At 36.8% G+C, this 23,301-nt stretch overlaps 1 protein-coding gene across 6 annotated transcripts in view; it reads right to left on the bottom strand.

Moving 5' to 3' along the window:
* Positions 1 to 23,301, bottom strand: part of RBFOX1 (RNA binding fox-1 homolog 1) — a 602,126-nt gene that overhangs the window by 126,159 nt on the left and 452,666 nt on the right. For all 6 annotated transcript variants that reach the window (XM_075830075.1, XM_075830077.1, XM_075830076.1 and 3 more), the window contains exons 5-7: positions 21,207 to 21,299; positions 18,468 to 18,528; positions 13,371 to 13,424 (exon numbers count right to left, since the gene is read on the bottom strand). In XM_075830075.1, the coding sequence (XP_075686190.1) occupies positions 13,371 to 13,424; positions 18,468 to 18,528; positions 21,207 to 21,299 (208 nt within the window). The remainder of the gene's footprint in view (positions 1 to 13,370; positions 13,425 to 18,467; positions 18,529 to 21,206; positions 21,300 to 23,301) is intronic.

The following is a 23,301-nucleotide window of genomic DNA, read 5'->3' as shown; positions in this document are numbered from 1 at the left end:
CAGTAAAAGAGAGCTTCTCATTAAAACAAAAGCCAACTTTGGAAGAATGACTTCTGGAAAAAAGGGCTTGAATGTTTATACAGATTACCATTTCTCAGCTCTCAATATAAACCAAGACTATAGCACTGATCAATCATGATCAATGCCTTATAATTACTGTTTTTGCTTGCATAATAATGTTTATTAGACATCACCAGCTCAACTTGTGGAAGATATAAAAGTTACTACAGCTGCACAGGGTTTTTCAGGTTCACTACTTATACAATCTGTTGTTTTGTCTGGACCAAATAACGAGAAATTTTGATTTGCATTTGTCTTTTTCAACCTGTATCTATACAAATTCTGAAACCTGACATAGTTTGTAAAATAGAGTAGATGTCTACTGTATGTGTTTTGGTTAATTAAACTACCTGTATCTTAGTTAGGGACATCTGATTTGGACAACCAATTTTCAAATACTCCATTAGGGAATTCATTGTTAATAGAGAAGGTTATCTCATTCAAGTTTTTCCTCTATTAGACAATGTTCAGGGCTACCACAAACTGTAATAGGGCTACTACATCTCTCTCTTTGGGAAACAGACTTCTTGGCAAGATTCTTGGCAGGCATGTTTCCAACCTAACATCAAAGAGTCTATGATAATACATTTTACCTATTACATGTGTATTTGACTCAGGGGCCATTCGTATTCATCAATCAGGTAGAGCTATGAAAGATGTTGAAAGTTTATCTGCTTGAGAGAGAATTTGCAGGTATTGTATATGATGCTAACTTCAGTCATTTAACTCCCCAAGTTTCTAAATGGATCAAAATTTATCATTGAAACTCCCACGTTGCAGATAAATATAAAAGAGTAGGAGTAATGATAAGAATTTGAGCTATAATTCAAGAGACAACTGTAATATTAAACAAGTTGGGAAGTTGATGAATATAGTTTATATCACAGTACAGATGACCTTGTGTGCACAGATGATTGTGTACTAACTAGTGTAAGTTATATTTCCGGAGCATCACAATGCGAAGTGCTGACAAAAATCTTGTTACAATTAAATAACATTACAGTAACCTCATCTTATTAAAGGGACACTACTGTAAAAAGCTATTGTAAAACACTGCTTAATTCAAAGAAAACAATGAATTCTCTTTACACAAGGAGATGGATGCCGTACAGGTGTGGATGGGCAGTGAATTCATCAGAACTATACACATAACCATACCCACTTATTCTGCTCTGTCTCTGATGTCAACACACTTGCCTTAGGGTCTTTTCAACAAAAATATCAATAAATGTCTAATTAAGTCTAATTATAAGGCAATTAATATCTGTAATTGGATGAATATGGCATTAAACTTGCTAAATATGAAAATTATTCCATGTCTTAATTTCAAGTAGAAGCAACTACAACCACAGTTAATGTGGTTATTTACGGCTGTAAATTGATAAAGCATGCTCTAAATTTGACATTAAGGTTTTTATGATTGTGTCTTATCCATATGGACCAGGGTTACATACATAAATGTACAATTCCCACACCTATATGGTGTAACTATAGTTCTCTTTTCATGCCCAGTTGCAATTTTGTATATTTAAAAAATTTGTTAAATGAAGACTATTAATAAAAGATTTAGAATCCCTTTAACAAAATCACCTTCATTTCCTCCATATTACTGCTTATAACAAATTTTAAACAGTCCTTAAAAAAAATGTTTAAGCCTTCCACTTATTTCAACCATTAGAACTCTGAAATGTATGTTAATTAATAAAAAAAACAATCAGAATAATAATTTTTTATTTTTTATTGAATGGGGTTTTCCCACCAGATAAATTGATGACACATCCTAGTGGGCTCCAACCATTGGGACTCCTATTAATTCTAACTTCTTAGTGACCGCCTGCTGTTGATAGTGGACGGTGCAGGTCCCCAGTCTACAGTGAGATTTTTACCTCGCTGTAGAAGCTACATATGAGCACTCATCCTCTAAGCAAGAGCTGTAACTAGCAGATACTGAACTTAAAGCAGCCTCCTGAATATAGCTGGGATTGGAAAAAACTCAGACCCCAGCTCCTCAACCCATTTATCACTCTGGTATGTGACCGTAGCATGATCAAAGGGGACTCCCCTCTTTTAACGCATCATCGGAAACCCGGTGACGTGATTGGAGACTGGGAGAACCCTCTGCAGTTAGTCCTGGGGACCAAACAAGTACCCCAGGGCTGTCTGTTTCATAAGCCTGCTGTTGGGGTACACTATGTGTTGCCCAAACAGAAACCTGTGACATAGTGACACGTATAAAGTAAAAATAGAATGCAATAAAAAATAGAAAAGGCAAAAAAAGTTATTATATATCTACCCCCAAACCACGCAAAAAAAAAAAGCTACAAACTTTCCCACAGAAAACAAGGCCTCACACAGCCACGTCAATAAAAAAATAAAAAAGTTATCACAAAAAAAATGTAGCTGTAAGACCTTTTCAGGCCTAGTCATTAAGGGGCTAAGACTAAAGGGGCCATGGCCTCCAGTTTTTTTTTCCCTAAAATAGCATTGCTCGAACTACTGTATGTGCTGTGCAGAAAATGTTAATATCGCTCCATTCAAGTCAGCATTGGCACTATTTCAGGGAAAAACCCAAAAGAGACACTTCTCATTACCTATTGATGTGGCCCCTTTGCTTACTAGTTGTGCCACTGAATATATTGTATGGCTATGCCATCAATTTTTTTCCCCAAAAAAACTTTAATTAAAAGGGTTTTCCGAGTTATTTAAAAATTTGGCCAATGTAGAAGGAATGTAAAAAAAAAAAGAGCCATTGCTCAACTCACGGATCCCCGTCGTTCAAGCACCGCCACTCCGTTCCTTCCCTCCGCTGTTTTGACATAGCTACAGCGATGACTTACCAATATACCCACGTGATCACTGCAGCCAATCACTGGTTTCAGTGGGTATATGGCACAGGAGGTCAGTGCTTGGAACGACGTGGATTCGTGAGTTGAGCAATGGGTCTTTTTTTTTTTTTTTGCATCCCTCCTACCGTGGCCAATTTTTTTAATAATTTGGAAAACCCAGTTAAAGTCAGTTTTAAAAAAAGACCCTGACTTTTTACTTCATTTGCATCAATAGTCATGGTGATGGATGTCAGCATTACTTTACACTAGCATTTCCCTACATTTCCCATAAGGTGGCCTTAACTAACTTTGCAGATGGTTCTAAGCCCTATAATTAGATGTTAGCATTGTGAAATAGAGGGGCAGGCAGAAGAAATCAAAGTCATGCATCTGCCTGTTTGTTGCAGCTTAACGAAGATTTGTATTATTTTATGTCCCTAAGATCTTTTGTACAAGGCAAAGCCGTGTGCACAGAGGCTATACTGCAGCACACAGAGTCTATACAGTTCCATATTACAGAGCAGAAGCCACTCAGTGTGTCTCAATAGTGACTTCCATGTGGTCCCATATTACAGATGTATTGTCCCCTAGAATCAATTATTATAAGGAAAAATACCACCATAACTCGTTACATGGGCAAAAAAAAAAACTTCACAGATTTTGTATAAATTTGGGAGAAATATTTATGTATGTCTCTGTATGAAATCAGACATATATGAAGGTTCAGGGGCCCATAGATTTCTATAGGTGCTATTATGGCTATGTTTAACTCTGGACTTTCACAAAGCCATAATACGCATAGCCATAGTATGCATAAGACCTTATTGTGTTCTGCATTAATAAATTCAGGACAAATTGGAACTTCAATCAAGGGGCTTAGAGTTCTGGTTGAAGGAATATGTACATAAAATGTCTTTATAAATTAGGGGATACATCATATACTGAAGTGAACAATTAGATTTTCTGTACATATCCTATTTTTAATGAAGCCATGGAAGTTGTATTTATAATAACACCACTAATAAAATAAAGTGCTACATTTTATGTAACAGAATATTTATTTTTATATAACTGAAGTGCATTCTTCAGGTTGCGATGAGGATTGTGATAAAACATGATTCATAATTCTAGATTAATACAGTTGTAATGGTAATTTAAAATACTTATTAGAAGGTACACATGTTAAATAAAAGCTAAAGCAACTAGGCAAAAAAATCCTTTTATTTATGATCAAAATAATAATAAACCTCAAAGATATTGCAAACAGTTTTGCTAAGTACTATGGCAGACTATATAACTTAAAAACGTCAGTGGTACTCCTTAGCCCATCCCTGAATTAAAGAGGCTCTGTCACCAGGTTATCAAATCCCTATCGCCTATTGAATGTGATCGGCGCTGCAATGTAGATAACAGCAAAGTGTTTTTTATTTTTGAAAACGATAATTTTTGCCCAAGTTATGAGCAATTTTATATTTATGCAAATGAGCTTTTCAATGGACAACTGGGCGTGTTTTCTCGTTTTACCAACTGGGCGTGTATTGTGTTTTTACCAACTGGGCGTGTATTGTGTTTTTACCAACTGTGCGTTGTGAATAGAAGTGTATGACGCTGACAAATCAGCATCATACACTTGTCATCGCTCCCACCCAGCTTCTTTCACTGCAGACACACAGTGTGACGTCACCCACAGGTCCTTCAACCTTGGCGTCGGACAAAGAAGATACATCGGCTCCAGGCGTCCAAAAGGTTAATATGCTTGTCTCTAGGGAGTTTGCTATGCTTACCTGCACATGGAGATGCTGCAGCTGATTCAACTATACCCTCTGACGCCTGGGGCTGATGTGTCTTCTCTCTTCCGACGCCAAGGTTGAAGGACCTGTGGATGACCTCATCATTCCCACCCAGCTTCTTTCACTGCAGAAACACAGTGTGACGTCACCCACAGGTCCTTCAACCTTGGCATCGGAAGAGAGAAGACACATCAGCTCCAGGCGTCAGAGGGTATAGTTGAATCAGCTGCAGCATCTCCATGTGCAGGTAAGCATAGCAAACTCATAGAGACGACCATATTAACCTTTTGGACGCCTGGAGCCGATGTATCTTCTTTGTCCGACGCCAAGGTTGAAGGACCTGTGGGTGACGTCACGCTGTGTGTCTGCAGTGAAAGAAGCTGGGTGGGAACGATGAGAAGTGTATGATGCTGATTTGTCAGCATCATACACTTCTATTCACAACGCCCAGTTGGTAAAAACACAATACACGCCCAGCTGGTAAAACAAGAAAACACGCCCAGTTGCCCATTGAAAAGCTAATTTGCATAAATATAAATTTGCTCATAACTTGGGCAAAAATTATCGTTTAAAAAAAAAAAAAACTTTGCTATTATCTACAGTGCAGCGCCAATCACATTCAATAGGAGATAGGGATTTAATAATCTGGTGACAGAGCCTCTTTAAGACATTATGTCCCATGTAACACTTCCTACCATTTCTAAAGAAAAATTAGACAGTCTCAAAGCTCCAATAAGTATGATACAGATACTAGAAGTAGTAAGGTCTCTTAAAAACAACAAATCACATGGACCTGATAGGTTTACTAATTAATATTTTAAAACCTTTAGTGTCCTACTATCCCCCCATCTACTAAATACCTTTACCTCTATTATAGAGGGGAAATATATTCCAGAAGAAATGCTGCAGGTTGTTATAGCTACTTTACCTAAACCAGGAAAAATCCAGGTAGGCCCAGCAATTTTCGTCCTATTTCATTACTAAACTCGGATTTAAAAATATATGCCAAGCTAATAGCCAAAAGACTTTCCAATACAGTCCCTTCTCTAATTAGAAATGATCAAACAGGATTTGTTAAACCCAGGCAGACATTAGATAGTGGCAGAGACTTGCCAAACGCCTTCTTTCCTCCTCCCGTTGGACGCGGAGAAGGCATTCGATAGGGTACATGGGGGTTATCTACCGGAGGTATTATTAAAATTTGGTCTTGTCGGCCCAAATTTATACCTCAGGTTTTCTTTCCAATAAATTCACAATCACTAATGGTACCCGACAGGGATACCCCCTGTCTCCCTTAATTTTTGCTTTATTCATAGAGCCACTAGCAGAGTATATACGCACTTCCTTGAAAATATTAGGAATAGACATAGGTCGATCCAATCATAAAATTGGACTATTCGCAGATGATATAATTTTAATACTTACCAATACCAATCCTAACAAATCCCTACCTTCAGTGATGCATATTATTAACACATTCAGCAATATCTCATAATATAGATTGAACAAAGCCAAATGCCAAGTGTTAAATATGGGAGTAAACACTAGTTCACTTGACCCCTTAATGTCTAGATATTTATTTTAATGGGATGTAACCTCTTTGACGTACTTCGGTATTAAATTTACTTTTCCATCCAACAACATCTTGTCAATTAATTATAAAATGCTACTTCAAAAAATGTAAATGGATCTTTGAAGATACAATCCCCATGAAATATCATGGCTTGGCAGGATTGCTACTTTTACGATGTTAATACTTCCACAAATATTATACTTATTTCGTAATATGCCAATTCATATTCCCATTAAAATGTTGAAGGAACTACATTCAGCGTTATAGTCATATATTTGCAAAAACAAAAAACCACGAGTACAAGCAGAAATATTATTCCAACCCTTCGGCTCAGGTGGACTAGTTTGTCCTTCAATAGTCCAATACTATAGAGCCTGTATTTTTGACCAATTGAGGACCATTCGGATAAATGATATAGACAAACACTGGGTAAACATTGAAAACTATTTAGTCACTTCTGGTAGTTTGATTGCATATATATATATATATATATATATATATATATATATATATATATATATATATATATATATATATATATATATACACACGCCACAGTATTATTTAAAATTAGTGACATTAAGTTACCTGACACAATTAAAGCTTTTTAAAAATGTGCAACCTGATAGCTTCCAAAAAAACTTTTAATAAATATTACATTGTCTACTATTCCCATAAGAGTCCTAGAAATAGGTAATCAAAATATTACGTTATCCTCATGGATTACAAATGGAATAACTACTGTGGGTGATTTATTTGATTAATTGGGTCAAATTTTATTTGAGGCATTAAAACATAAATATACTATTTCAGATAGGGATATATTTAAATATTATAAGGTTAGATCAGCTATTTCAAAATGGAAATTCCCTGTTATCTCCAACAATTCCAAGGTACTCAAACTAACTCACTAACCCAAGCAAAGGTATTAGAGGTCTGTAATGTTGGGGTAGGGAGAGAGACAGGTGAGCCCTAATCTACCCGCCACTCAGTCCCTGCCTACTTGCACGGCCCGTCCTAGGCGACGGCGTACAACTGGGCGACGGTCCCTACGCTCAATATGTGCACGACAGACAAACAGACAAGGGTACACAGCAGCTAAGGGAAATGGGGCAGTTGCCCATGGCAACACTGTGAGCAACAGGAGTAGTGAAAGAGCCGAGTCAAACCAGGAGTGTACAAGGTACCAAACGCAGAGCAGGAGCGTAGTCAGTAAAGCCAGGGTCAAAATGAAGCAAGGTCAATAATGATATCAGGAACAGCAGAGCCAGGAAACAGGAAAGAATCACAGGCAGAGACAAGCAGGAAATGAAGGTATAAATAGACCGAGGGCGGGAGCTAGAACCGTCTGGCCAGGCTGTGATAGGTTCTCCCACTCCTGAGCCTACCAGCCTGAGTGGTAGCAGATCGAGTCACTCTATCAGACTTAGGAGCAGGTGCAGACTGATTAACCACGGGCGTCGACACAGAAGCTGTGTCTGGCAGATCCTTTACAAGGTCTCTCCCAAAGTTATCAGATACTCCCAGATTCATGTAACAATGATAACTATTCTTAAATGCAAAAATGGGAATCTAACCTGGGGATAACAATAACCTCCAAACAATGGCAAACATCTCAGACAACGGTTCCAAAAATGCCAAATTGTGTTAATCATTTTGAAAATGCTGTGAAATTAAGATACAGATGGTGTTTAACACCGTACAGACTTTCATTAATCTATCAAGATTATTCTGATAGATGCTGGAGATGTCAAAAAGAAAAGGCAAACATGCTACACGTATGGTGAGAATGCAATGTAATTCACTCATTATGGAGGGCAGTTTGGGCTCTTCTGCCTAAAATATGTCATTTTAAAGTTGAATTGACACCCTCTCAAGCTATACTATCTCTAGATCTGGATACCTTTCCCCAAACCCACCTAAGGCTGTGTTCACACAGAGTTTTTTGCATGAGGAAAATTCTGCCTCAAAATTCTGTTTGGGATTTTGAGGCAAATTTTGACGTTCCTGCACGCCGTTTGCCGCGATTTTCTCTGCGTATTTCGCTCGCGCCCATTAAGTGCTATGGACAAAAAACTCAGCGAAATACGCTTTCTCTGCCTCCCATTGATGTCAATGGGAGATCAGAGGCGTAACCGCGCGAAGATAGGGCATGTCCCTTCTTTCTCCCGTGAGGCGTTTTTACCGTTCGTGGGAGAAAACTGCCTCCGCCTCCCATTGAAATCAATGGGAGGCATTTTCGGCCGGTTTTTGACGAGTTTTGCGAAGCGGTTTTTGCGCCAAAAAACTCATCAAAATACTCAGTGTGAACAGGGCCTAACAGTAATAATTCACACCCTGATAGCCACAAGGATAAAAATAGCTAAATAATGGAGAAGACCGGATACCCCTTCCTTAGCTGGGATTAAACTGCCTTTATGAGACGATCACAGCATCTAGTTTACATAAACTACACCAATTTCTCAATAGATGGGAGAGTTGGTTGGAATCTCATAGTAAAATTGAGATCAGTAAATTTTGACACATCTGATTTATTAAATAAGAATAAAATATAAGCTATAAAAATGTAATCCGTTTTAGCTATTCTAAGACTATACAGTAAATTGTACCTTACTGCTCATGTTGCTGTATTTACTTCCTTTGTTATCTTTATTGCTTTATTTACTTTGTGTTTCTTTTATTTTGTACATTTGGAGATATATGTCAGAATGCATACTGTACTTCAATACATGGTGGAATTTGGTTAGCCACAATTTCTTGTATATTCTCTGTATGTACTTTAAACAATAAAAAGTTAATGTTTAAAAAAAAAAAAGAAAAGAAGGTACACATGTTTTGCTTGTGCTAGAAGTAAAACTGAACTTAGGCATTCAAGTGGTTTTACAAACAAATCAATAACTTGTCATTTTATAATTAAAAGACTAAATAAATGTTAGGAAAAAATGTGCTAAATTAGGAAAATTACTTAAGGAAAGATTGAAATTATTGATTTTAATTTACAAAATATGTGAACTCTCTGTGCCCTCCACAGGAAGACAATTAAAAGTTAGGTTGTTAATTCTGCATAAACTTGAAAATAAAATCAATAATTATGAGATTGGATCATAGAGTTATTTTTCATTAAGACAAAGTAATTTCTGAAGATTTCTATCCCGGCAGGCTGAAGATTTAGTTCTCATTTACTTGAATTGGTTTGCAAATTGTACTATTGAAGACTTTACTTATTTTATACCTTTTATAATGTAGTTCAAATTTATCTGTAAATATTTGTTGTAATCTGTCAGAAATAGCAAGCAGTGGTCTTGTAAGCAGTGAGGAATAGAAATACAAAGCGTGTAAGAAAATTACATAACTTTTATTAAAAAGTTATCATCCAGTAAAGGCACCTGGAAACACATATTGAACTATATGTATGCCTTTTTCCTGCCACTCTAGCTCTAAACGCACTGCCGTCCATTTTGATGGGGTATTCGTATATGATCTTGCTGCTCTTTATGTCCTGGAAGTTAATTGTTCTCTAAAAAAATATAATACAGCTATGAAAACTCAAGTTTAAGGGGCTCTCAGCAGTTATGGAAAATGTAGTATTCCATGCTGGGCCCTTAAATTAAATATAATACAGCACATAGACGAGACCATGTCTGCCAGAGTAAGAGCTGCTCTTTGATAGCTGCTCTCCGCTCTGACTAATAGAGGGTAAACTCGAGCAGGGGATCCCCATCCATGACTTAAATATACCTAATAGCACTAATAGAAAGGAGACTCAATTGTTAAACATCACCTTTTTTTATGATTCTTCATTATGAAGGGTATAGAGGGGATGCCGGAAAAATTCCCTGTATTTGCCTGTCAAGGGATCACTAGCCATTAAATCACTATCCCTAGTGAACTTTAAATATAGAAAAAAAGAGGAGATAATGTCTTCCATTCTACCACGAACCCCAGTAAAAAAAATTGGAAAACAACAAGTTAATATTTTTCTTCCCTGTCCAATGTGCTGTTATGGACACTTTATCACCTTACTGGAGATCTGTGTGATCCCTCATACACTCATGTGTATAAGAACTATAGCTTTACAAATTAAACTGTATTATTTCTAATTTGATATCAAAGTAAAGTTTCATTCGTGAAAGAAAAAAAAAGTTTTGGCTGAATAAAAAATAGAGAAGGTGGAGCTTTTGTTTTGGTCTTAAAGGGAACCTGTCATAAGAATTTCACCTATCAAACTCTACTCACCCCTTGCTGGCCGCTGCTGTCAAAAGTTCATTGACGTTATCCCTTCTCCTAAACTCCTCCTGACCGTAACTAATAGTCCTAATAATCTGTCAGTCTTGTTCCTTCCTGTGCATATGCCCGCCCTCCGCTGAAATCTGGCCTGCCCTGAATTCAAAAATCTTGTTTGAGATAGCGCGCATGCGCCCATCGTGTATGGTCTGATACTCTTTCCTGCTTCGTCTGGGCCTCAAATCTAGTTACTGTGCATGTGCTGCTATAGTGTCCCGTTGTGCGCACGCACAAGAACAGGACATTGGTAAACAAGGGATTTCTTGTGTACTGGGGGGAGACGAGGAGCTGTCAATCAACTGTAAGGAGGCGGGGTAAACTTGGAAAGGCTTGAGGAATGAAGATATTACTCTTTTATGCTCATTATCATATGGCACAGGAACACTAAGAAATGGAATAGTAAAGGCACAGAGCCTACTTAGAAGATAATTATAGGTTACATAAAAATTATTTTTCACCCATTTCCACCAGATATTGCTGGTGTAATAGGTGAAATGCTGGTGACAGGTTCCCTTTAAGGATTGAAAGCCCTCCAGTCATGAAGGGGTTAAAATAGGACAATGTAATAACAAATCTATTATGTTGTAAAACTTTTAATAACACTGTATCACATAAAAAGATAGCGCTGAATAATTTTGCCATTCATAAATTGATATCCTCCATGCTTGCACATTTTTAAAGCTCTGAAAATGCATAATCCTCTTCTAAGCTTATTTAAATGTTATGCAGCATTATAGATCTTGCATCTGATATGATATGATCTCTACAGTTCCATTTTACAAATATCTATTTTGCCAATTCAGGTTTAATGCTTTTATCAAGTTACACTGATAGTCATCAAGAGATGTCCCACTACATCACACCAACATTATATAGACTCATGTGAACATTTGACAAATTCAGGAGTATGCCTTAAGACATAAAGAACAAAATGAAAAGTACCATTTTATATGCTTCAAATATTCATTTTATAGGTTGGCTTAGAGAATAAAGCTGCTCTGTATTGTGTCTGTGTGTACATTAATCAGTCTGGGAGCATAGATGTAAAAATTATACAGAATTTGGCAGAATGGTCGGCTCACTCAGGACTTTCATACAATGTTAAGAAAAGGAAAAGGAAAAGCTGCCTATGCTTGAAAAATGTCCATAGCTTTCCAGTTCAGTAAACAAGATGTACATAGGTTTTGCTAAGCATGGTGCTCTATGTATATTACATTTCTAATATCATTGTATTGAGCTTTATATTATCAATAGTGCATGATATACAAGGGGAGATTTATCAATAGCCTTGCATGATGCATGCAATTAGGAGTAAGGAAAAAGGGCGAAAATAGTGTCACGTTTTTTCTTAAAATTGTTGGGCATGTTAGACGCTCTCTGCTTTCCACCACATCATGGCTAATTTGGCATGCCAAACATATACACCAATATTTTGGGCCAATGGCGCACATCTTTAATTAATTTGGCACAGTTTATGACTCCTCTTTCTAGACACTTGAAAAATTGTTGAGGTAGGTGTAAAAAGTGTCTAAAACAATAAATTTGATGCTTTCTATTATTTTAGTGCAATTTGCAACAGAATTCTGGTATATTTTGCTTATTTAATCTTCCCTGCAGTATTTAAGATATAGAAAATGAAATTAAATATAATTAAAAGTTTTACACGGGCCAATTATCAGGATAACGAGCGTTCATATAAAGGCTCGTTTCCGATCATTGCCCCGTGTAAACAGGGCAACGATCAGCCGATGAACAAGTAAACACTTGTTCATGGGCTGATGGTATAGTTTATGCAGCAAAAAATATTATCGTCGTTGGCAGCAGATCTCCCTGTGTAAACAGGGAGACGTGCTGCCAACATGAGAGAAATGTATGGGGATTAATGAATGCAGAAAATGCTACTTCTATTTGCCTGTGATTTTTTTTCTGCATGATTTTAAAGAGGCTCTGTCACCAGATTTTGCAACCCCTATCTGCTATTGCAGCAGATCGGCGCTGCAATGTAGATTACAGTAACATTTTTATTTTAAAAAAACGAGCATTTTTGGCCAAGTTATGACCATTTTTGTAGTTATGCAAATGAGGCTTGCAAAAGTCCAAGTGGGTGTGTTTAAAAGTAAAAGTCCAAGTGGGCGTGTATTATGTGCGTACATCGGGGCGTTTTTAATACTTTCACTAGCTGGGCATTCTGATGAGAAGTATCATCCTCTTCTCTTCAGAACGCCCAGCTTCTGACAGTGCAGATCTGTGACGTCACTCACAGGTCCTGCATCGTGACGGCCACATCGGCACCAGAGGCTACAGTTGATTCTGCAGCAGCATCAGCGTTTGCAGGTAAGATCGACTTACCTGCAAACGCTGATGCTGCTGCAGAATCAACTGTAGCCTCTGGTGCCGATGTGGCCGTCACGATGCAGGACCTGTGAGTGACGTCACAGATCTGCACTGTCAGAAGCTGGGCGTTCTGAAGAGAAGAGGATGATACTTCTCATCAGAATGCCCAGCTAGTGAAAGTATTAAAAACGCCCCGATGTACGCACATAATACACACCCACTTGGACTTTTACTTTTAAACACACCCACTTGGACTTTTGCAAGCCTCATTTGCATAACTACAAAAATGGTCATAACTTGGGCAAAAATGCTCGTTTTTTAAAAATAAAAACGTTACTGTAATCTACATTGCAGCGCCTATCTGCTGCAATAGCAGATAGGGGTTGCAAAATCTGGTGACAGAGCCTCTTTAAGCTATATCAATAGTTATAATAAAACAGCATCCACGGTCCATTTACAATATTTAGTTCTGCTAAAAGCCTAAAAACTTGAATTGAATCTTACCTGCATAGAATTCAGGACTGTAAACTGCACCGACAACAGGGTTTAACTTCCACCCTAAAAAGTAGGTATAAAAATATATTAACTGCATAGTAGGTCAAGTGTAAAATATGCTTAAATTGCATTTGTTTTAGCGAGTTTAAGGAACTTTTGTAAGATTTTAAATCAAATAAATATTTACATTTAGAAAAAGACCCAAAGATTTTTGAACTCATACATTTTTACCCTTAATGATTATTTTAATGACAAATTTCCATTAAACCAACTGCAGACATATTCCAGGTACAACTTACAGGTTCCACAATTAGATTTAATAAAGAGATGGCCATACATGCTTGTGTTCAATTGTTGAAATCAATGTAAGGCTGGAAACACACATATGGTTTTTGTGGCAGTCTTTTGAGGCAAACACAGCAGTGGTCCCAAAAATTAGGAAAAGTACAAAGGAAAGATTGATATGTCTTCTCTCTTTTGTATCTTCTCCTGTGTTTGGTTAAAAAAACTGCCACAAAAACTGCACGTGATTCCAGACTAAGGGCCCATGTACACAGTTGTGTTACGAATATTTGTTGTACGGATCAGTAATAGGTCACCCCTAAAAAATGCATGGTCCATGCTGTACCTGTGTGCCTCTGATTTCATATTGAGACATTGTGGCATGTTCTATCACATTCAATACTATTTTTACTAGAAGCTCTGCTTCTAGAGGATAATATGGTGCTGTATGGAGGCACCACACAGCAGATCACACAATATCCACTGCTACGTAATACAGAAATGTAAGGACTATGTGTACTGCCCTACATGCTGCATGCACAGTTATAGAAAACTACAAGTACGAGCACTCTTTCCATGTGACCCCCTTTTGACCCATCTGACTGATAATTAGAAAATTCCTCAAGCTAAGCAATTTATAAGCTAGGAAAGTGGGCTAAATATACACACACAATGCATTCGGAAAGTCTTCAGAACCTTTCAAATTTTCCCCATTTCGTTATGTGATGCCTTTAAAAAAAAAAGTTTTGCCCCATCATTCTGCACTCAATACCCCATAATGACAAAGTGAAATCAGAATGTTAGTCATTTTTGCTCATTTATTGAAAATGTAAAACTAAAATATTGCATTGACATAAGTATTCAGGCCCTTTACTCAGTACTTAGTTAAAGCACCTTTAGCAGTGATAACAGCCTCCAGTCTTCTTGGGTATAATGTCACAAGGTTTTCACACCTTGACTTGGGGACTGTCTTGTTGGAAGGTGAACCTTCGGCCCAGTCTGAGGTCCAGAGCACTCTGAATCAGGTTTTCATTAAGAATATCTCTGCACTTTGCTCCATTCATCTTTCCCTTGAACCTGGCCAGTCTCCCTGTCCCAGCCGCTGGAAAACACACCCACAGCCTGATGCTGCCACCACCATGCTTCACTGTAGGGATGGTATTAGGCAGGCGATAAGCAGTGTCTAGTTTCCTCCAGACATGACGCTTAGGGTATGTTCACACGGCAGCGTCCATTACGGCTGAAATTACGGAGCTGTTTTCAGGAGAAAACAGGTCGTGAATTTCAGACGTAATGGCAAGTGCAGGCGTATTTCGCAGCGTCCATTACGGAGGTAATTGGAGCTGTTTTTCTATGGAGTCAATGGAAAATGGCTCCAATTACGTCCCAAGAAGTGACAGGCACTTCTTTGACACGGGCGTCTTTTTTAAGTGCCGTCTTTTGACAGCGGCGCGTAAAAAAAATGACCGTCGGCACAGTACATCGTAAAACCCATTCAAATGAATGGGCAGATGTTTGCCGACGCTTTGGAGCCGTAGTTTCGGATGTAATTCGAGGTTAAAAAGCCCAAATTACATCCGTAAATAGGGGGTGTGAACCCAGCCTTAGAATTGAGGCCAAAAAGTTCAACCTTAGTTTCATCAGACCACATAATCTTGTTTCTCACAGTCGGAGAGTCCTTTAGGCGCTTTTTTTTTTTTTGTTGCAAACTCCAGGTGGGCTTTCATGTCTCCTTTACTGAGGGGAGGCTTTTTTCTGGCCACTCTCAAATAATGCCCAGATTGGTGGCGTACTGCATGGATGGTTGACCTTATGGAAGTTTCTCCCTTCTGCACACAAGATCTTTGGAGCCAGAGTGACCATTGGGTTCTTAGTTACCTCTCCCCCGAATACTTAGTTTGGTGGGGCAGCCAGCTCTAGGTAGAGTCCTGGTTGTTCCAAACTTCTTCCATTTAAGAATTATGGAGGCCACTGTGCTCTTGGGAACTTTCAGTGCAGCAGAAATTTGTTTGTACCCTTCTCCACACAATCCTGTCTCTGAGCCCTGCAGGCAGTTTTTTCCTCCTCTTGGCTTGGTTTTTGCTCTGATATGCATTGTCAGCTGTGATACCTTATATAGACAGGGGTTTGTCTTTCCAAATCACGTCCAATCAAATGAATATACCATAGGTTGACTCCAATAAAGATGTAGAAAGATTTCAAAGATGATCTAGATAAATGGGAGACCCCCAGATCTAAATTTGAAGTGTCATAGCATAGGGTCTGAATACTAATGTCATTGGCAAATTAGAATTCTCCATTTTTAGTAAGTTTGCAAAAATGTCTAAACTTCTGCTTTTACCTTGTCAATATGGAGTATTGAATGAGGAATAATGGGGAAAAACTAGATTTGTTTTGTATTTTAGCTCAAGGCCTCAACATAACAAAATGTAAAAAAAGTGAAAGGGTCTGAAGACTTTCCGAATGCACTGTGTATGTATGTATATAGGCTGAGAAAGGCTCTAGTGGACAGAGCTGAAACGTTGAACGGGCAATAAAGTACCCACTTTTTTTCACATTGACAATTGGAGTTTCCGCTCATTTTTTGGCTTCTGTGTATCTGGGACTTGGTCAGTCCCTCATAGCTTGCACCCACGCACCGTCGGTGCTGCTAGATTTTGTATATATCTATAAATATATATATATATATATATATATATATATATATATGTGTGTGTGTGTGTGTGTGTGTGTGTGGGAATGTGTGAAAACAGGTGCCATTGCAGATCAAGCAAACTCTGCCAATTTACAACTATTTGCCTGGAACTTTTGAAATTGATATATTTATTTAAAAAGAAAAGTAAAGGTTTAGTAAAAGAACAACCACATCAACAAACCACAAGAAATGTTCATTTAAAATACTCACTTTGCTACACTAATGTGTAATATTACATTATGTAAAGTGGTATTTTATTTCAGTGGTAAACGGTGAAGACATTATTCTTGTCACCATAACAGGAACCTTGAGTTGTGCCAACATTTCAATCAAGTCATTGTATATGTTAGTGAATTTTTATAATTAAGAATTGCACAGCGATGTGATTGAATCCTGCCACAGAGATGAGTGATTTTAATGATTCTCATATCCTTCAGACAATTCTGTCAAGAAGTCTAAGGATCTATATCACATTTCAAGTTTCACTAACGGGTCTTCAATTTGTCCATGAAATTTCTTCTCAGCTCCAGGTCGATGCACACAGCTGAGAATACCTTCATATTTCATTTCCTTCCCACTCCATTTTCTGATGGCTGTATTAGCCAACTTTTTTCAGAGTCAACGCAGGAAAGACTTAATTCATCATGATGAAAATAACACCAATTAAAATTTACTTTATCTTGTCAGAGAGCTATGTGCTGGCTCATAAATGTGTGGGTTAATCATGTGTAAGAAGAGCTAATGTCACTGTCCTAGTAAAAGAACAGCCATGAAGCCTGATTTTGTCATTTACGGAGGTAAGTTCTTTGTTGTGGGTGTTAATGGCTGTATTTGTCTTCATGCATTAAATGTCAATTATTCTATGACATTTGCCATTGCAAATGGCAGGTCATTAGAGAAATAGCTGCTCTTTTATCCTGCTTATATGCTTATGTTGTTTTAATAATGTCCTATTCCAATGACTGTACTAAATATAACTTCAAATTTTACATTATTTTGGTATTTCTAATGTGAAAACTATCAATTATGATGTTTTACCAATTCTAATTACTGGAAGAAATGCTATCACTTCTAGGGAATTAGAAAATGAGTTAACCTTCAAAGGGTGTCTCAATCTCAAAAATTTCTGACATATCATTTTTGTAAGACCTGGAACCTCCACCAATACCCAGGGGTCCTATTACTTAAAATCACTGTCAACATGATGGCAATGCATTTTAACATGGCTTCACTCAACATAAATGCAGGGCCACATTGTGGTTGCAATGGAGAGTCTGTTCAGTCTTAAACACGTTGGTCCATATTTACTAGTGCTGTCTAATAGTTAGAGAAGTATAAACTTGGACCAGGCATGCACAAAATGCTTTAAATTTATTGAAGTGGTGTATGCTGCATGATAGTTATTGTGCATCTTGCATGACCTGTTGTATACTCTTCTCTTTTTTACACCACTTTTGATTTGGCTTATTCTGTGCAAGTTTTTCGGTGCATTTTTCGTGCGCATTGGCATATTTTAAACCATGCCCATTTTCTGGCATGCCACACTCCTTTACCGCTAAGGCATGTCACTTTTTTGGGACACTTCTAAAAAGTGCCTAGTGGGGAGCAGACATCAAGATTGCATCAAACTGCACCAATTTGTACCAAAATTTGCTGAATACACTTTCTAGACCCAGACACAGAAGCACATTTGCCCCATTGGGTCTTGTACATAAAAACTGTTCTAAATAAGTGTTTGTGTTACCCATAGCAAGTAATCAGATCTCTTTTGTTTTCTAATGTGATATGAGTAAATTATATAAAAAGAAAGACTCTAGTGACAACACTGACATTTTTTCTTAGAATAGTTTTTATACATGATGCCCATTGTTATGTCCATACTTATTCTAGTAGCAACATTATTTTTGTCGTATTTATGTAGAAATATTAATATTAATAGTAGTACTAGTAATAAAAACAGGATTATTACCATTTTGTAGAAACCACGAGACAACAAATAAATCTCTAATCTATTTTTAGGTAATTTGGTATATATGCTTAAGCTAGAAAATAAAAACACATTTTTTTCTTATTGATGATAATAAATAAATAAATACTGTGTAGCTAAAGTAAACTTAATAAAAACGTACCATTTGTGTAAGGATTCAACGTCTTTTTGTTTGTCATAACACGTGCTGTGGCATTATTGACCTGAGCATATACAAAAGTGAATTAGTCTTTATTCTGCTGGCCTGATATTTTCTTTCATACACAGTACATTTTAAAAGAAATATGAATAGATTAGAATTTTACAAAATTGTATAAAGAACTATAAAAAAGGTGTAGAAAAAAAATCATAATACTTCTAATTTTATTTACTTTAATCATTATAAAAATACAAATCATTTTGAGTAAAGCAACAGCATATCAATTAAAATTTAATAAAGAGACATTAAAAGGAAATGAAAAGGTTTTGCATAATTTAAAATTCAAGAGCATGCTGATATTCTATGAGATCACTGAAATTATAAATATTTAAAATAATTAAAGAAAAATGTTATATGAAGCAACATACAGTGGAAAAATTGGACGAGAGAATAAGCATGAACGGAAACTGTCAAAAATACCAAAGAAATCCAGGTGTAAAAACAAAAAAAATTAAAATAAAAAATATAATCTCAAAAGGCTTATCAAGCATTCTCCACATAAAATAAGAATCTGAGTGTCACCATAGGAGCTAACAAATATGGTGTAAGCTTGTCCAAATTACTCCTAACAAAAATTGTAAAGGCTACATTACTAAAGCTTGCCATAGATGTAACATTTTTTTTTTCTGTGTTATGACCAAAAATAGGCCCTTGTAACAATAATTGTTTCATCTGCATTTATAAAATTGTTGACTGAATAATTTTTCCATATGAGATTAAGTAAGATTGAAACTATTTGCCCCACAGTGATGAATTGTTCAATTTATGAAACACTTGCAAAGTAATGGAATGTAACATTTTGTAGACTTATAAAAGAAAAAAAAACACAAAAGAAAATATTGAAATAGTACGTTAGTATTTTATTGTTTTAAGTACTGTTTTATCTATGCTGAGCCAGAATAAACAGTAGGATTAGGTCACACTATGCCTGGCCAAAATATTCACAATAAGCCTAGTAGGGGTCACTTAACTCACATTGTACAATCTAAAGTGCCCTGAAAAGTCAACACGAGGTCTTGTAGGACTGTATTAAACCGCTTTCAAACTCTTTAACACCTATCAGCACCAGGATTCATATTATTGAAGATTTGTGAATGATGTGATGAATGATGGTGATTCTCAAATTAATGTAAGAATTGCACAGGTATAGCTGCAGAAGCACTCACTCACAGCAATAGCTGCCTGTGCCTGACTAACATACCGATGCTGACTGACTCCTATCTCTTTCTAAAATCTCTCCCTCTATTAAATTATTGTAAATCTAATTATCTGTTTTCTTCTCCTCACTATGAAACACACTGACACTAATCCATCATCTATCTGTATTGTGTGTTTTACTATCTCTCATTCTATGTCTGATGTCCCCCTCATCTTTCTGTATCCCCACAAAGCAGCAGCATTTTCTGGTTTGGCTTTTTATAGTGGCTATGACACATGAGACTGTCATCTGGTGACTTGCACCTCTACTCCTTATGATTGGCTGTGCTTGAGGGAGGGCTGTCTGCAAGGCATAATGGGGAAGCCCGTCAGTCAGCTGCCCAAAGTCATGTGATCTTTCTTTTCTGTCTTCTTTTCTTCTAATCTGTAAAATGGCGGCTGACATTTTAAGAGATTTGTGCGGGACCAATCCCAAAAGGTTTGGATTCGTTAAAATCTGAAACTTTTGAGAAATTGGTAACTAGCTTGATTTGTGTAGAGTTGATTCGCTCATCTCTATATACTCAATCATATACTAGCACTTGTGGCGCAGTGTGTCATAAGTGATAACTTTATATTTCAGTATTGATATTAATTGATTGAATTGTATATATTATAAAAATTGTTAAAAAGGGGAAATACATTTAAAACATTTTAAATATTCCCAGTGTGATAATTACAAAAATGCATAAACTTTTGGAATTCTAACTTATAAATTTTCCAAACAATGCAAAATATGTCAAAACAATTATGTTATTACAGTTATAAACATTAATGCCCAGATATTAGGGCATCAGCCAACCCAAGACTAGATTTAGGCGATGTGTAAAAATGTATATTAGTTTATTTAACTTTTTTTAAATTTGTGGATTTCTTAAGCTATTATTTAAAAAAAAAAAAATTAAGTTAGTAATACATATGGGTAAATGCTGGAAGATCCCTGTACGAGAAATGACCTGTCGATTTTGTGAGACTTATAAAAGGACTGTTAGAGATTAATTCTTTAAAAATATATTTTGTGAATGTACTATGTACTGGAGACAACTATCATAAATGATTGTTACTGTATGGGTAAGCAATATTTTCCTGTCCATTGCAAATTACATCTGTTGTCACAAAGGATGACACTAGAATCTTTTGCAGACATGTGTTTTTCAAAACAGAATCCAATTGAAATCAACAGGACCTGTTTTGGCATCCCTGTCAGAACTTCTTTTGCTCCAAAAAAGACGTGAACAGACCTTACATCAAAAACTCATCACTCTCAAATGTTATAATCAGTCAATCACATTAAATTAACGAAAATACAGAAAGATGAAAATTTCAAAAACATAAATAATAAAAAGCAGGTGACTTAAAGACATTGCAAATGGGAACAAAAATGAAAGAAAGCCAGCAATAATGAAAATCATTACATTTACAGTTAAACAGCTATTAAGTCAGGATATATAATAAAGAGACAATAAAAATATTTTTAACATGCACCTCTATTTTACGGCCCTCTACCACCGTGCCGTGTAATTTCTCCCTCGCCCTGTCCGCATCAGGACTATTTTCGAAAGTTACGAAACCAAATCCCTGCATGCAGGAGGGAGAAGGGAAGAATAACATGCATATTAATATTTCAGTTTTCAAGTTTTTTTTTTTATTAAAACATCATAAGCTAATTTGTTACATGCATTTTCAAGAAATGTAGAGAATGAAATAGTTATTGACCACTACCTGAAATATTATTTTAAAGTCAAGTATCAGACAAGTAGGGAACAGAGTGAATGTACCTTTTCATGTCACTGTAGATCATTTAAGATCTAATAAAAAATAAAATTGTACCATACAGTTGTTTAATTTAAAAAGTAGGTATTCTATAATCATTATCAACTTTTTTTTAAAATCAACAATGAAATAGTAGGGGCAGCCATTTTACATGTAGAATTTAAAATAAGTCTGTCAGTTATTAAGCATGCAACAAGCCAAGTGACTTGACCTGGTGAATGCTTAATGGTTGTGACACTTAATTCAGAAAGCAACAGGACCCACTACAATAAAGAAAACGATGAGAATCATCATCACCAATCATAGTATATTATATATATATATATATATATATATATATATATATATATATATACTATAACTGGTAATGACGTATCTCACCGTATTCTTTATCGTAGTGGGTTCTGGTGCTTTCTGTATTAAGTGTCACAACCAGACACAAACTCAGCTTTGGAAGGTGACAGGACCTACCACAATTAGGAAATCTGCAAAGACACTTAGAAAATGGCCCTATCAAATTTTAGACAAGAATAACTATTACACTTTTGATAAAATCCATAAATGCATACAATTTTCAGATTTAATTGCTTGTAAATTTCAAGACTTACACCTAAAAAAAAACAAGGTAGACAAACTGTTAATTAATGTCACATAGATAATGAAAGTGAAAGAAACATACATGTAACAAATAACTCCAATAAAATACATATATGGTTGTGTTCAGATGGCACTGGTTACTTTGGGTGCTCGAGGTAGGGTCCCAACCCGGGTATAGGTTAAGAATTTGTAGTCGGCACACCTTGCTTGTGTTACAAAAATATATATATGTTTATTGGATGGATGCCAGAGGCTACATGTGCGACGTCGACGTTTCGGTCAGACAGACCTTCGTCGGACACTGAGCCGTGCTGGGGACTGGATTGGTGCAAAGTATAATGCGAATGTAGCGCTGCTGTGGTCAGTAATCGGTGGCTTACCGCTCTGAATGGGCGCACCATTCAGAGCAGTAAGCCGCCGATTACTGACCATAACAGCGCTACATTCGCATTATACTTTGCACCGATCCAGTCCCCAGCACGGCTCAGTGCCCGACGAAGGTCTGTCTGACCGAAACGTCGACGTCGCACATGTAGCCTCTGGCATCCATCCAATAAAAATATATATATTTTTGTAACACAAGCAAGGTGTGTCGACTACAAATTCTTATCCAATAAAATACATTTACACAAATTCACATTTCATATATACTCATTGTATAGAGCTGAAAGTAAAGTTTTAAACATAATCATTCATAGTATAGCACAGTATAAATCAAAGCCCTGTGGTCTAAGTACATAATATTTTAAGCCTCATGTAATACAAGAGCTGTCAAATACTTGAGTCCATAACAAATATGTTCCAGCTTTTTTTTTTTACAGTTAAGATAAGTAAAAGTATAAATAAGTAAAATTGTAAAATAGGAAGTAACTTGTTACTATGGCAATTGCAACACTGTCAGGATCTTCTACACCAGCGTTTCCCAAACTGAGGGTCGCGGCCCCCTCGGGGTTTGTGTGAAGACCTCCGGGGGTCGTGGGCCACTCACCGATGTCCTGGTTCCTACTCTGTCTGCATCCTCAGGACGCAGATACAGTTGAATTCATTGCTGGAGCAAGAATCTGACGGCAGAGAGCGACTCGGCGCAGACAGGCGTGATGTAGTGACGCCATTGCGCCTGCTAGTGCCAAGCCACACATGGCACATTCCAGAGGAGCAGAAGGATCTCCTCCACTCGTCGTGGGAACGGGGATAGGTGTGTAATTATTTT

This window comes from Rhinoderma darwinii, chromosome 6 (genome assembly GCF_050947455.1).
Source record: "Rhinoderma darwinii isolate aRhiDar2 chromosome 6, aRhiDar2.hap1, whole genome shotgun sequence".
NCBI lineage: Eukaryota > Metazoa > Chordata > Amphibia > Anura > Rhinodermatidae > Rhinoderma > Rhinoderma darwinii.
Note: the sequence above shows the minus strand (reverse complement) of the source record. Positions and strands in the feature narration are given on the sequence as shown.